Raw genomic sequence first — 16,250 nt, forward strand, 5'->3', positions numbered from 1 at the left:
GGTCCTGTAGTGGCACCCAAATCTTGTATAAAGAGGGTCAAATGGGGTGTCTAGGACAAGGTTATGGTTTACTGGTTATGATTATGCTGTCTATATGTGTGTATCAGTTTTGTAGTCGAAGTTATGAATATTGGCTCTATACTGTCTGTATGGCAAACTTATGCTATGCTTCTGGGTGACATCCCAGACAAGCTGAGATTAGCTCTGCCTAGCCTGCTTGATGGCCCATTAAGGACCATCAGCTATACAATGGACCCATTGAGAGAAGGCAGATATGCCTTGTAACTCAGCAAAGTATGCAGGGACTGGCCCATGTGAATCCAGACTCCATTTTGCTGTAATTTTCCACAGTAAGAACAAAGAGGTGTTCTTACACCTGGAAAAGACTATATAAGGCTGATGCCTCATCTCCATCTTGTCTTCAATCCTGCTTCTTACCTCTGGAGGAACTTTGCTACAAACTGAAGCTCTGAACAAAGGACTGAGGACCCATCCCAGCTGGGGATGTATTCCAGAGACTTGATTTGAACCTGCAGTTTATTCCATCGCTGCTGCAAGCCTGAGCCAAGAACTTTGCCATTACTGTATGTAATTGATTCCATTTAACCAATCCTAACTCTCGTCTCCATCTTTTTCCTTTTATGAATAAACCTTTAGATTTTAGATTCTAAAGAATTGGCAGCAGCGTGATTTGTGGGTAAGATCTGATTTGTATATTGACCTGGGTCTGGGGCTTGGTCCTTTGGGATCAGGAGAACCTTTTTCTTTTACTGGGGTATTGGTTTTCATAACCATTTGTCCCCATAACAAGTGGCACTGGTGGTTATACTGGGAAACTGGAGTGTCTAAGGAGATTGCTTGTGAGACTTGCGGTTAGCCAGTGGGGTGAGACCGGAGTCCTCTTAGTCTGGCTGGTTTGGTTTGCCTTAGAGGTGGAAAAAACCCCAGCCTTGGGCTGTAACTGCCCTGTTTTAGCAATTTGTCCTGAGTTGGTGCTCTCAGTTGGGTTCCGCCAGAACCACATTGTCACATAAGGAAGTTAGGAACCTTCACCATTTCTGAGAGTTATTGTCATTTCTCTTATGGTCTCAAGAGTTGAGATTTCTCATTGTTGGGAAACAGACATCTGTTGGTTAGTGTTAGAAAAAAAATCAGATTTCCAGTGCCATAGGAATTTTTTTGGCAACTTTTACAACTCATCATAAACTAGAAACAACAGTAATGTAATATATAAACTGTTCAGGGTAATATAATACAAACACTGTAAATGTAATTTAATAATCTGTTTTCTCCTACAGGTTTTTTGAGCTTCTGGCGTGGCAATCTGGCAAATGTTATCCGATATTTTCCAACACAGGCTCTAAACTTTGCTTTTAAGGACAAATACAAACAGCTTTTCATGTCTGGAGTGGATAAAGACAAACAGGTGAATGTGCTCTAGCAGATTTGATCACTTTAATAAGTAAACCTGTTTTGATATGGGCTAGAGTGGGTTGAAAATTTTCCAATGGAAAATCCTGATTTGATTAAATCAAAATGTTTGACAAGAAATTAGTTATCTAATTTGTTTCATGTGAAAATAGATAGCTCAAACATCCCCTTTATCTATATGTGTCTTACCTTATCTTTTTAGGATTTCTGTGGTGGGTTTCTGTAATTTCAGAAAAATATGGTGTTCGCTGCTTCTCTTCCTGGAAGTTTTTTCTTCAGTGCCAGCAACAATTCCTGCTTCAGGCTTTCCTGTTGGTACTGACCCGAAAGAACCCTGACATTCACTATTCTCTGATTCGTCTCTTTGTATTGCATGCTAATTCTTAATCTGGTCCCTTTTGTTCAAAATAAATATATATTTAAGCAATTTCAGTTTTCAAGTTCACCTTTTTACAATGGAAAAAATGGGCTATGCTTGGTGTAAATAATATTGAATTCACAGTTCTTTAAATCTCTTTTCCTTCTCATAAAAATATACCCAGCTGGGTGGGATGCATTTGCATGTTCTGGGGACTCAAATTTTACAAATGTTCTATAAATGAAACAATGCTCAGGATTCAATTCTCTAAAAATTAGGACATTTTTAAACTATTGGTTTGTTCTTTTTTTGAAGCTCAGTCCATTGGGATGCCCTTGTAAATGTTTTGTGTTGTGGGAAAACCTAAAGAGGAATGAGGTTACAAGCTATAGTTTCCTTGCTAGCTAAAACCTGTTAAAATATGTATATATCAATTAAAAGCAATAAAAGAGGTTGTGGGAATTAAAGTGCTAGATCGTTAGCTGTAGCGCCATAGAAATCAATGGAATTAAGCCAATTTTCACCAGCTGGGAATCTGACGCAAAATGTTTTAATCTGTTCCCCTCCTGTTAGCTTTTCCTTGCACCTCTTAAACACTCTGAGCCAAATCCATCATTGATGTAAGTCCATTGGCTTTGGCCCATGAGATATAGGGACTTTTTTTTCCTGTTGTGGTACCAACTGAGCACCACTGGAGTTGGTGCACAGTTGTAACGTCATCAAAAAGTCCCAACAGGCCAGCAGTAATGTGGGTTTGGAAAGTCATTGACCAGAACCGTATTCTAATGTATTATAAAGTGTTTTTTGCTTGCTCTTGAGAATGACAAAAGCTCTTTATGATTTAAAAATAGAGCAGGGGAAGACCTGACAAATGTTTTGTAGTGAATCTTAGGACAGAAAGTGAATTTTGTCAAATTGATATGGATGAAATACTACTACACATACTCTCTGAGCCTTGCATGAACATTTATTATATGTTAATTTATAACATCTGATTCTCTAGATAATTTTTAAGGCTATCAAGCAATTAAAAAAATTAATCGCGATTAATCATGCTGTTAAACAACAATAAAATACGATTTATTTTAAATATTTTTGGATGTTTACTACATTTTCAAATATATTAATTTCAATTACAACACAAAATACTAAATGTTCAGTGCTAACTTTATATTTATTTTTAATTACAAATATTTACCCTGTAAAAAACAAAAAACAAAATTTTCAATTCACCTCATACAAGTACTGTAGTGCAATATCTTTCATGAAAGCTGAACTTACAAATGTACAATTATGTACAAAAAAAACTGCAATCAAAAATAAAACAGTGTAAAACTATAGCGTCTACAAGTCCACTCAGTCCTACTTCTTGGTCAGCCAATCACTCAGACAAACAAGGTTGGTTACAATTTGCAGAAGATAATGCTGCCTGCTTCTTGTTTACAATGTCAGCCTGAAAGTGAGAACAGGCGTTCACATGGCACTGTTGTAGCTGGGGTTGCAAGATTTTTACGTGCCAGATGTGCTAAAGATTCATATGTCCCTTCATGCTTCAACCACCATTCCAGAGGACATGCTTCCATGCTGATGATGGGTTCTGTTTGATAATGATCCAAAGCAGTGCGGACTGACGCATGTTCATTTTCATCATCTGAGTCAGATGCCACCAGGTTAATTTTCTTTTTTGGTGGTTTGTGTTCCTTAGTTTCCAAATCAGAGGCCTTGGCTACACTTGCCGCTGTACAGCGCTGTGACGTAAACCTGTCTTCGTACAGCTGAGTAGGGAAAAGTGCTGCAGTCTGTCCACACTGACAGCTGACAGCGCAGTGGTGTGGCCACACTTGCAACATTTGCAGCTGTGTTGGGAGCGGTGCATTATGGGCAGGTATCCCAGCATTCATGTGGCTGCAACATGCTTTTCAAAATTGGGGGGGGGGGGGTGGATTGTGACAGGGAGTGTGGGGGGAGAGAGAATGCTTTTTGGAACATGTCAGCTCTCTATTTTGCAAGTTCTGAACTCCCAGCCCCCTGCTCAGTCATTTACTCACTCAAAGCAAGCTGCAAACTGTTTGCTTTTCTCTGTGGTATGAGCTTTGAAACCGGCACTTCCGCATTCCTGCAGCCGGTCACAACAATGGAGAGGATTGGCCACTTGACAAGGTGATTAGTACAGCGCTGCAAGCGTTTACACTCACACCCGTGAGTCCTAGCCACTCCGCTGCAGCTGTTATTCCTCTCAGAGATGTGGAGTACCTGCAGCGGTGTACCCAGGGAAATACAGCGCTGGGGGAGGCTTTACAGCGTTGTAACTTACAAGTGTAGCCAAGGCCAGAGTGTTGCTCCTTTAAGACTTCTAAAAGCATGCTCCACACCTCGTCCCTCTCAGATTTTGAATGGCACTTCAGATTCTTAAACCTTGGGTCAAGTGCTGTAGCTATTTTTAGAAATCGCACATTGGTACCTTCTTTGCATTTTGTCAAATCTGCTGTGAAAGTGTTCTTAAATCAAACAACATGTTCTGGGTCATCATCCGAGACTGCTATAGCATGAAATATATGCAGAATGCGGGTAAAACAGAGCAGGAGACATACTATTCTCCCCCCCAAGGAGTACAGTCACAAATTTAATTGATGCATTATTATTTTAACGAGAAGAACAGGAGTACTTGTGGCACCTTAGAGACTAACAAATTTATTAGAGCATAAGCTTTCGTGGACTACAGCCCACTTCTTCGGATGCATATAGAATGGAACATATATTGAGGAGATATATATACACACATATGATGTGTTAGTCTCTAAGGTGCCACAAGTACTCCTGTTCTTCTTTTTGCGGATACAGACTAACACGGCTGTTACTCTGAAACCTATTTTAACGAGCCTCATCAGCATGGAAGCATGTCCTCTGGAATGGTGGCCGAAGCATGGAAGGGGCATATGTATGTTTAGCATATCTGGCATGTAAATACCTTGCAACACCGGCTGCAAAAAAAATGCCGTGCGAACCCGTTTTCACTTTCAGGTGACTTTGTAAATGAGAAGCATGCAGCAGTATCTCCAGTAATGTAAACAAACTTGTTTGTCTCAGCGATTGGCAGAATAAGAAGTAGGACTGAGTGGATTTCTAGGCTCTAAAGTTTTACACTGTTTTGTTTTTGAGTGCAGTTATGTAACCAAAAAAGATCTGCATTTGTAAGTTACACTTTCACGATAAAGAGATTGCACTTCAGTACTTGTAAAGGTGAATTGAAAAAACAGTTTCTTTTGTTTATCATTTTTACAGTGCATAAATTTGTAATCAAAAATAATAATATAAAGTGAGCATTGTGCACTTTGTATTCTGTGTTGTAATTGAAATCAATATTGAAAATGTAGAAAAACATCCAAAAATATTTAATAAATTTCAATTGGTATTCTATTGTTGTAAGCGCAATTAATCACGATTAATTTTTTTGAGTTAATCACGTGAGTTAACTGCAATTAATTGACAACCCTAATAATTTTCATTAATTCTTCAAATAGCTGTAGGGGAAATCAGTATGATGGGGTTGTAATTCTATATTTTCATAACTGTATGCAGTATTTTTTGTATTTCAGTTCTGGAAATGGTTTTTTGCAAACCTAGTTTCTGGTGGAGCGGCTGGAGCAACATCTTTGTGTGTAGTATATCCACTAGACTTTGCACGAACTCGATTAGCTGCTGACATTGGGAAAGGTAGTGAATTCTTTTAAATTACCCTTCTAATTTTTCCCTTGATGTGTTTCAGATTATTTATATATATCCGTATATTACAACCAAATCAATACTCAGATATGTGCATTAGAGTTCTTTGCATTACTTAGAAAAATGTCCCAAACAGTTAAAAAGTCGTAAAAAATATATTTAAGGGTTGTATGATCTTTATTAAAAATGAGAGAAAGAAAGTGTGTGGAGAAGGAAATCTTTGGAGACAACTACAGAGCATAATTCTTACATTTCTTTATATATATAGCTTAATTTTTCACATTTACATTAAGCTACTCCACTAGATTTTGCCAGATATAAATGCCAACAATTGCAGGATCTTATTTTGTAATCATATGACTCTAAAGGCATAGACTTCACAGGGCACCAGCCACCTCTGTTCCACACAAAGAATATCAATAGGAATTGTGTACAAATATTACAAGTAGTATATGTCCCTAGATATGTATCTTAGAAATCTCTCAAAAGACTAAATTAAAGATGTTTAAGTTCTGCTCTGAGGTGTACCCACATACCCCTTTAGATTTTATTCTCCAGAAGAAAAGCAGACAACTGACACTGGGGTGCCATATCACTATGTCCCAAATTGCTACTTTTCTTCAGTAATGTGGCTACTGTCAATAGGATGCCAAGAAAATTCCCTTAGAATCAGAGGGTCAAATTCACAATTTGTGTAAATCAGCATCATCCCAATGATTTCAGTGATGTTCTGACCATGGGCTTGTCTACCAGACCCCACAGTTATGACTACAGGAGTGTGAGTAACAGTGCACACCAAAAGTGCTGCACAGCTGTAACTCCTCCGTGTGGACAATATGGGCAAGAACTAAAAGGTTCCTCATTCTCATTAAAGAATCCTCCTCAAAGGGTATGTCTACACTATGGGATTAATCCGAATTTATATAATTCGAATTTGGGAAACAGATTGTATAAAGTCGAATGTATGCGGCCACACTAAGCACATTAATTCGGCGGTGTGCGTCCATATTCCGGGGCTAGCGTCGATTTCTGGAGCGTTGCACTGTGGGTAGCTATCCCATAGCTATCTCATAGTTCCTGCAGTCTCCCCCGCCCACTGGAATTCTGGGTTGAGATCCCAGTGCCTGATGGGACAAAAAACATTGTCGCAGGTGGTTCTGGGTACAGCCTCACCCCTCCCTCCCTGCATGAAAGCAACGGACGGCAGACAATCATTTCGCGCCTTTTTTCCTGGGTGAACACTGCAGACTCCATACCACAGCAAACATGGAGCCCGCTCAGCTCAAGACAGCAGTCATGAACATTGTAAACACCTCGCGCGTTCTTGTGGAGTTTATGCTGAGCCAGGACCAGAAAAACGAGGCGAGGAGGCAGCGGCGGCGGCAGCGCAGTGACAAGAGTGATGAGGACATGGACATGGACACGGACACGGACACCGAATTCTGTCAAACCGCGGGCCACGGTGCTTTGGAGATCATGTTGTTAATGGAGCAGGTTCTATTCATGGAACGCCGATTCTGGGCAAGGGAAACAAGCACAGACTGGTGGGACCGCATAGTGTTGCAGGTGTGGGATGATTCCCAGTGGCTGCGGAACTTTCACATGCGTAAGGGCACTTTCATGGAACTTTGTGACTTGCTGTCCCCTGCCCTGAAATGCCAGAATACCAAGATGAGAGCAGCCCTCACAGTTGAGAAGCGAGTGGCGATAGCCCTGTGGAAGCTTGCAACACCAGACAGCTACCGGTCAGTCGGGAATCAATATGGAGTGTGCAAATCTACTGTGTGGGCTGCTGTGATGCAAGTAGCCAAAGCAATCACTCAGGGGCTGCTACAAAAGGTAGTGACTCTGGGAAATGTGCAGGTCATAGTGGATGGCTTTGCTGCAATGGGATTCCCTAACTGTGGTGGGGCGATAGATGGAACCCATATCCCTATCTTGGAACCGGAGCACCAGGGTACCCAGTACATAAACCGCAAGGGGTACTTTTCAATGGTGCTGCAAGCACTTGTGGATCACAAGGGACGTTTCACCAACTTCAACGTGGGCTGGCCGGGAAGGGTTCATGACGCTCGCGTCTTCAGGAACACTACTCTGTTTAAAGGGCTGCAGCAAGGGACTTACTTTCCGGACCAGAAAATAACCGTTGGGGATGTTGAAATGCCAATAGTTATTCTTGGGGACCCAGCCTACCCCTTAATTCCATGGCTCATGAAGCCATACACAGGCAACCTGGACAGGAGTCAGGAGCTGTTCAACTACAGGCTGAGCAAGTGCAGAATGGTGATAGAATGTGCATTTGGCCGTTTAAAAGGTCGCTGGTGATCGTTACTGACTCGCTCAGACCTCAGCCAAACCAATCTCCCCATTGTTATTTCTGCTTGCTGTGTGCTCCACAATCTCTGTGAAAGTAAGGGGGAGACCTTTATGGCGGGGTGGGAGGCTGAGGCAAATCGCCTGGCTGCTGATTACATGCAGCCAGACACCAGGGCGATTAGAAGAGCACACCAGGAAGCGCTGTGCATCAGAGAAGCTTTGAAAACCAGTTTCATGACTGGCCAGGCTACAGTGTGAAATATCTGTTTGTTTCTCCTTCATGAAAACCCGCCCCCTTTATTGATTCATTCTCTGTAAGGAACCCACCCTCCCCCTTCCCCCAGCTTGCTTTCAAACCAAATAAAGTCACTATCATTTAAAAATCATTTATTCTTTATTAATAGATTATAAAAAGAGGGAGGGAACCCGGGTGGGGTTTGGGAGGAGGATCGGCGGGAGGAAAAGGCCACTAAAAAAAGGTTAAAAAAATGACAGCCTTTTGCTTGGGCTGTCCACTGGGGTGGAATGGGAAGGTGTACGGAGCCCCCCCCCCCCCCCGCGTTCTTACACGTCTGGGTGAGGAGGCTATGGAACATGGGGAGGGGGAGGGGGGTTATACAGGGGCTGTAGCGGCACTCTGTTATCCTGCTGCCGTTCCTGAAGCTCCACCAGATGCCGGAGCATGTCTGTTTGCTCACGCAGCAGCCCCAGCGTTGCATCCTGCCTCCTCTGATCTTCCTGCCGCCACCTCTCATTTCGAGCGTCTCTCCTCTCCTCACGTTGGTCCCTCATGTCCTCACGTTGGTCCCTCCTGTCCTCACGTTCACTGGCTTCTTTCCTATACTTTGAAACCGTGTCCTTCCACTCATTCAGATGAGCTCTGTCACTGCGGGTGGATTCCATGATTTCTGCGAACATCTTGTCTCGCGTCTTCTTTTTCCGATGCCTTATCTGTGATAGCCTACAGGACGGAGGAGGAAGGCTTGAAGAATTTGCAGCTGCTGGAGGGAGGGAAAAAAGGAGAGAATTTTTTAAAAAGATATATTTTGCAGAACAATGCTTATACTCTTTCACGGTGACCAACACTATTCATATTACATAGCACATGTGATTTCTGTGCAAGGTCGCATTTTGCCTCTTAATATTCAGTGCCTGTGGCTTTGCTGCTAGAGATCACAGACGCAGGTCCGGGCAACAGAATTCAGCTTGCATGCGGCTATGGTAAGCCATTGTCTTTCGGCTTCTGCACCCTCCTTTCCCACATACCAAGCAAAGCCCGTTGAGTGCTGCGGTTTTCCTGTTAACATTCAGCAGCAAAAAACAAACTAACCACCCCCCCCCCCCCCCGCATCCAATTCTCTGGATGATCGCTTTATCCCTCCCCCCACCGCGTGGCTGGTATCAGGGAAGATCCCTGCAGGAACCAAACTAACACCCCCCACCCCACCATGAATTCTCTGGGATGATCGCTTTACCCCTCCCCCCACCGCATGGCTGGTATCAGGGAAGATCCCTGCTAGCCAAACGCGAAAAGCTCTGGGCCAATTCTCCCCCCCTGCCCCCCCCCCCGCGCTTGGCTAACTGCAGGGAAGGATTTCTTTTCAAACAGAAACAGCCCAGTAGGAACTGCCACCTCTGTCCCCTTAATTAAATTCCCGTATTTCAACCAGGTTACCATGAGCGATATCACTCTCCTGAGGATTACACAGCAAGATAAAGAACGGATGTTGCTTGAATGCCAGCAAACACCGGGACCATATGCTGCCAGGCTTTGTCATACAATGATACCAGATTACTTGCTGCAAGCATGGCGCGGTCAAGTGTCCTACCATGGAGGACGGAATAAGGCTGCACTGCCCAGAAACCTTGTGGCAAGGCTTTTGGAGTACCTCCAGGAGAGCTTCATGGAGATGTCCCTGGAGGATTTCCGCTCCATCCTCAGACATGTTAACAGACTTTTCCAGTAGCTGTACTGGCTGCGAATGCATCCCAAGTCCTCAGGGCAAAGTAATCATTAAAAACCCTTGCTTTTAAAACAAGTTTTATATTTTAAAAGGTAAACTCACCTGAGGTCCCTTCCATGGGGTCGTGGTCTTGGATACTGGGTTGGGAGGGTTGGGAGGGTACTTCAGTCAGGCTGAGAAAAAGATCCTGGCTGTTGGGGAGAATAGAGTGCTGGGTGCTCTCTGCAAGCTCGTCCTCCTCCTCCTCCTCCTCTTCCCCGTCCGCAGAATCCTCAGGTGTAGCTGATGAGATTATCCCCGCCTCGGAATCCACGGTCAGAGGTGGGGTAGTGGTGGCAGCCCCCCCTAGAACTGCATGCAGCTCGTTGTAGAAGCGGCATGTCCGCAGTTCTGACCCGGAGCGACCGTTTGCCTCCTTTGTTTTTTGATAGGCTTGTCTGAGCTCCTTGACTTTCACGCGGCACTGATCTGAGTCCCTATTGTGGCCTCTCTCCATCATGCCCTTGGAGATTTTTTCAAAAGTTTTTGCATTTCGTCTTTTTGAACGAAGTTCTGCTAGCACTGAATCCTCTCCCCATATAGTGATCAGATCCAGTACCTCCCGTACGGTCCATGCTGGTGCTCTTTTTCGATTATCGGCCTGCATGGTTACCTGTGCTGATGAGCTATCTATGGTCACCTGTGCTCTCCACGCTGGGCAAACAGGAAATTAAATTCAAATGTTCGCAGGGCTTTTCCTGTCTACCTGGCCAGTGCATCCGAGTTCAGATTGCTGTCCAGAGTAGTCACAATGGTGCACTGTGGGATAGCTCCCGGAGGCCGATACCATCGAATTTCGGCAACACTAACCCTAATTCGAAATGATAAAATCGATTTTGGCGCTACTCCGCTCGTCGGGGTGGAGTACAGAAATCGATTTAAAGAGCCCTTTATTTCGAATTAAATGGCTTCGTTGTGTGGACGGGTGCAGGGTTAATTCGATTTAACGCTGCTAAATCCGAATTAAAGTCGTAGTGTAGACCAGGCTAAACAGTATTACCTTAATGTGAACAAGGAATCTTTTAATTCACACCTGCCGCATCCACAGGGGAGAGTTCACTGCTAATCACATCCCCATAGAGTCCAAACTGCAAGGCAGCGTAGACAGCCTGTGTGAAACGTTACAGTTTGGTGGAGAGCAAAATGGCTGCAGCTCCCATTTATGTTGGGAAAAGAACCAGATTTCTAACAATAAAAATCAGTAATGTCCAAACTGCTATTTAATTGTCTGAGGATTCAGTATGCTGAAGGCTGGAAAATGATTGGCAAACACAATAGAGTTATGTTAAAGGCAGGCGTAGGCATATTATATTGTAAAATAGCTTCATGTTTCTATACTTGTTGAAAATGCCCCTCATGTCTTAGTGGGGTGAGTGGGAGGAATGTTTGATTGGATCGTCACAGAATAGGCAACTACTGGGGTCCAGGGAAAGAGGGAAAAGGCTCAGTCACTCTTGGGGGCCCTCCCTGCTCAGAACATATATGGAAATTGTTTCTAGCCTGGGGGACATAAGAGGAGAAGACGTTTCTCTGCTGTCCATTGACCAAGCTCTGGGGAGGACAGAGGAACCTGGGTTTTTGTGCCCTCCCTGATCCCCGTGCTGTGTGCTGGGTTCTCCTGAGCATGCAGCAGTCATCTTGCCCCGATTGCTTCTGTGCCCTCCCGGCCCATAGTTGAGGTATGTTATCAGGAAGTTGTTGGTCTGACCAGATTGACAGTTTGGGCGGATCAGGAAGGACATTTCTCCTTAAGGAGAGAAGGTGGGCCTGTCTGGTGGGTTTTTCATCTTCCCCACAGAATTCTGGGAACCTGGTTTTAGGAGAAAGGAAGAAATTAAAAAATGGAGTTTGTCATTTTGTCACCACCTACAGCCAATATCCCAGTGCAGGCTAAAGGCTGAAAGGGATCAGCTCCCAGGATAAATATGAGTATCAGGAGATAATTAATGGGCCCTTTTAGCCTGAAGGGAGAATGGGAAGCCTTAAGTTTTTGCAGAGAGAGGTACCCTGCAAGTACACCCTCTTTCCCCTTTGCAGGGAAAGGGCAAGAGGATTCAGAGTGGGCTGAATCCTAGGGTTAGCCTGAAAAGGTCCAACCTTGAATATTGAGTATTTGGCATGAAGACCATTTAACACTGCACGGTACACAAGTCAATGTCTGATTTTTTTGGAGAGGTGGGTTAGCCCTCTTCCCATTAAATTTAAAATTTAATAAAGTTGTTGCCTGCTGCTTTAAATCTATCCTTGGGTCTGTTTCATTCTATTGTGTGCCCACATCAAATGTTGAATTTGTGGGCGAAACAGTTAGAATCAGCTAACTTTAATTAATGATTGGGAAGTTTGGATAACTTTGAAGATATTGTGCCATTTTCTAGATAGTGATGCATATCGGCAGAGGAAGAGTACTTTTTCCTTCTCCTGTCAGCACTCTGTTCTTCTACTGTGTGTAAGAGAAATGTAATGGATTCTCCTGTATAACAATGTCTTTTGGCCCAAAATGATGCAAAATTTTATTCTTTTAAAGCGTGCTGACAAAGACACAAATATGCATGTTGTTTAATAGAAAACTTCTTTTATATTAGGTCTTGCTGAGCGACAGTTCAAGGGCCTGGGTGACTGTATTATTAAAATTGCAAGGTCAGACGGACTTGTTGGCCTGTACCAGGGGTTTGGTGTTTCAGTACAGGGAATCATTGTGTACCGAGCTTCCTATTTTGGATGTTATGACACCATTAAGGTAACTCTTGTGGATAAAACACATGCTTATCAGATATTTTAAGTATTCATCAGGAATTAATAAAAATGTTAATTTTTTTCTTTGTCTTTAATTTTAAATACTCAAAAGTATATTTATTTTTTTAATTACAAAGGAGGTATAAAATTTCAAATAATCTTTCTCCGGTAATTACAAAAGAAAGCTAGGAAAATGACACTTTGCACCTACTGATTTTGACATTAACTTTAGATGATCAGAAATGACATGGTCATCTGTTGGTTTTCTCTTTATAGGGGCTATTGCCAAATCCAAAACAAACACCATTCATTTTGTCCTTTCTCATTGCCCAAGCTGTGACTACATTCTCTGGGATACTGTCTTATCCCTTTGACACTGTCAGAAGACGCATGATGATGCAGGTAAGCAATATATTTTGCTATTCTTTTTTTAAAATCATGTTAGATTAAAAGAATCTGGTATGTCACTATTACATGACTTTATTGCACTCTTCATCTGAGGTAAAAAAATCTCTTATCAGCTGCAGTCAATGCGACAGCTCACAGAGAACTGAAGAAAAAGTTTGACTACTCCCTCTTACTGACTTAATTTACCTGAGATGTAGTGATTGATTCCTTCAAAGTACTTGTGATTACCCAGGCAAAATATATTATCATTCGAGATAGTTTGGTGCAAACCATGGTCAAAGTTTTTCTAGTAAACTTGGTTCTCTTTCCTCCTTGGAGCCCAGGTGTTTTAAGACATTGAAGTAAATTCTTAAGGATGCTTCAGAGAACAAATCCTCACTATCAGGAATTATCCTCAACCAAAAAGTAAAAACCTTAAATATGCTCCTGACAAAACAGGAACTCCTTCCCTAGATCCCTGGGGAAGCTTGACCACCTGGTATTAGAACAAAGGATGGCAGTTCCAAAAAGGTTTCCATAAGTTTAATTTAAAGAGTACTTGCTCTTCTCATAGCATCAAAGAAAACTTTTGATGCATCAAAAATCAATGGGAGTTAGGCACCTAACCTGCTTGGGCACTTCAGAACACCCCACTAATCACTTCTCTGCATCTCTGAAAATCTAGCTCTCAGTCACAAGAAATTCCTGAGGTGTGCAGTAGATAGCATCCACTATCAATGCTAATCTCTCCCTTTTGGGCTGTCACATGCTTGCCATGTCTTCAGATCCTGCTTTACATGCCTGGTTGGCATATGAGCCTATTATTTATGCTGTCTTCGCTAATATGTACTTGTGCTTATTGAGGTTGTTCTCACCAAGAATGACAATTATTGGTTGTAATTCAGTAACTCCTACCATTACAGCAAAAGATAGGGGCCAAGTGGTTTTTAGTAGCTGTAGAAATATTCAAGATAATGTAGGTAGTTTCAAAGATGATGAGTATGATGTTAGGAATGGTAACTCCACCCACAAGGTGCCATAGAGGACCAGCAGAAGAATCAGCCAGTGATTTTACTGACATAGAAGAAACAGAAAGAGATCAAGTAATGTAATTAGGAAGATCTATGCACTTGCTGGTGCATAAAACTATAGGTCTAGAAGATATTCTACTTATGGTGTCCTTCGGTGGTGGTGGTTTTTTTTTTTTTTTTAAAGTTAATGTGGTTCTGCAGATACAGCTACAAATACAGTTGCTGCTATGGATGATTTCTGTGATAGTGAAATTAACAACATGCATGCAGAATTTGATGCCAAACATTTGCTACAACACTTTCTGTTTCTCCAGCCAATAATAAATTTGGCTCTGAAGGCAACTTCCTGGAGTAACTAGGGGATAGTACTATTACTGCTTCCAATGCGAGATAGTTCTTTTATTAAAAATGAGAAGAATTCTCACCTCAACAGCAATATCCTCCACCAACATCCTTTGAATGTATTGCAGTAGATTCAGATCCTGTACAAATAGTTCAACAGTGTTTGCTACTCTATTATACCTCCTGCTACACCTATTATATTGCATATTGAAATATACAAGTCTACAACAGCAGCCAGTCCACAACTTATATTAACATTCCCATCAGATGGAGAAGCACAACATCTGCATGATATGCTTTCTTGATCAGTAAACTTCTATGATTTTCCGTTATGCTGACAATTAGAGAAGATACAGGGAGAGTTATGCATGTCACTACTTACAGGTGTACAAGCAGTCGGACAAATGTATGTGATCTCTCACTGCTCAGGGGCTTTTTCCTTCAGCTGTAAGCACTTATAACTAGCCCCAATGAAGGTGGCACTGAGGCCTCTGCAAACCTTTAACAAGTCTTCCTTTATGCGTCACTTTCATATGTTACGGCACCTATATGAAGAGAAGCAATCTGTACTGCATGACTCATGTTTAGATTACGCTTTTCTAGTACTGTCCCTCTACAGGGTCTATCCCTTAGGCCAGTAAATCCCTGTGGCTTTTCAGGGGATACTGAATCAGCTGTTTTCTGGCTCCACCACCCATGCCCTTACCCCATGAAGCTCATGAGAGCCTGATCATATTGAGTTTGTGTAGAGGGATTTTTGTAGGGTTGGAGGATGGGCATATATTGACTCAATCCTCCACCCTTTGACAGACTGAGTCACAGGAGCAGGGATTCCACTCCTCCTCATCTGCCCTGTGGTTCTGGGTTTTTGTGTAAGTCGGAACCTTAACACTCTTTTAAAGGAATTTTGTTTAAATATATATACACTGAATGAACTCTATTAATTAATAGAGAATTGAAATCTTCTTGCTATACAATAATTCAGTGGCACTAAAGAAGGAAAAAAAGATGTGATGCAGCAGTTTTGATAGCATCAGAGTGGTTCAAGGCACCCTTAGGACAGGAGTGAGCTCATTTAACTCCTAAGCTATCCACTTGCCTACTAAACCTGAAATGAAGCATCACAAGAATGATTGCAGCCTTTCTAAATGTAGCTGTGGAGAACTAGCTAAATGAGCATTACATCAAAGAAGTATTTAGTAATTCAAGTTCTCACATTTGAGAGGATGCAAACTGAGGAAAAGATGTTCCCAAACTATCATACTTAAACGTTCATTACTAGCAAGGGAAGAAAAAGACACATTTGCAGTGTACTAAGCATATACATTTTCCTCACTGTATTGCATGAATGTTTTGTTTTTATTATTTGCATGCAGAGTGGAGAGGCTGAACGTCAATATAAAGGAACTATTGACTGCTTTTTCAAGATATACAAACAGGAGGGACTTAAAGCTTTCTTTCGGGGAGCCTTCTCCAATGTCCTTCGTGGAACTGGAGGTGCGTTAGTGCTGGTGCTTTATGACAAAATTAAGGAACTTTTCAATTTGGATATTTCAAAGAGTTCATCATCTGACTAAAATAATGGATAAGAATCTATTTTGTCTGTATAACATATAATGATACAAGTCTCCTCATTTGGATGACATGTTAGTAGTTCACTATTGTGCTGTTAATGCTGTAATAAAAACTAAAGAGTTATTTGTTTTCCCCCAAATCATTGTGCATAGTGTGCTCTTTTGTTTAAAATACCGAACTTTCAATTTTTATGAGAAATAAAACATGCATGAGACACAAAAAAGATAATCACCTATGAAATATAGATATTTCAGGATGCCCCTCTGTCATCAAAGAATAATTACTGAGATTAAATGCTACATTTAATGAGCTTTGTTGCCTCCCTGGTTCTGCTTGTAGGCCTCCAATGAA

The 16,250-nt window shown here is 42.1% G+C and overlaps 1 protein-coding gene across 1 annotated transcript in view; it reads left to right on the forward strand.

Moving 5' to 3' along the window:
* SLC25A31 (solute carrier family 25 member 31) overlaps window positions 1–16,038 on the forward strand; it is a 29,605-nt gene extending 13,567 nt beyond the window's left edge. The window contains exons 2-6 of the mRNA XM_005282772.3: window positions 1,299–1,426; window positions 5,386–5,503; window positions 12,414–12,568; window positions 12,841–12,966; window positions 15,701–16,038. Of these exons, the coding sequence (XP_005282829.1) occupies window positions 1,299–1,426; window positions 5,386–5,503; window positions 12,414–12,568; window positions 12,841–12,966; window positions 15,701–15,901 (728 nt within the window). The 3' untranslated portion in view covers window positions 15,902–16,038. The remainder of the gene's footprint in view (window positions 1–1,298; window positions 1,427–5,385; window positions 5,504–12,413; window positions 12,569–12,840; window positions 12,967–15,700) is intronic.
* Window positions 16,039–16,250: the final 212 nt, after the last annotated feature.

Source organism: Chrysemys picta, chromosome 5 (assembly GCF_011386835.1).
Source record: "Chrysemys picta bellii isolate R12L10 chromosome 5, ASM1138683v2, whole genome shotgun sequence".
Lineage (NCBI taxonomy): Eukaryota > Metazoa > Chordata > Testudines > Emydidae > Chrysemys > Chrysemys picta.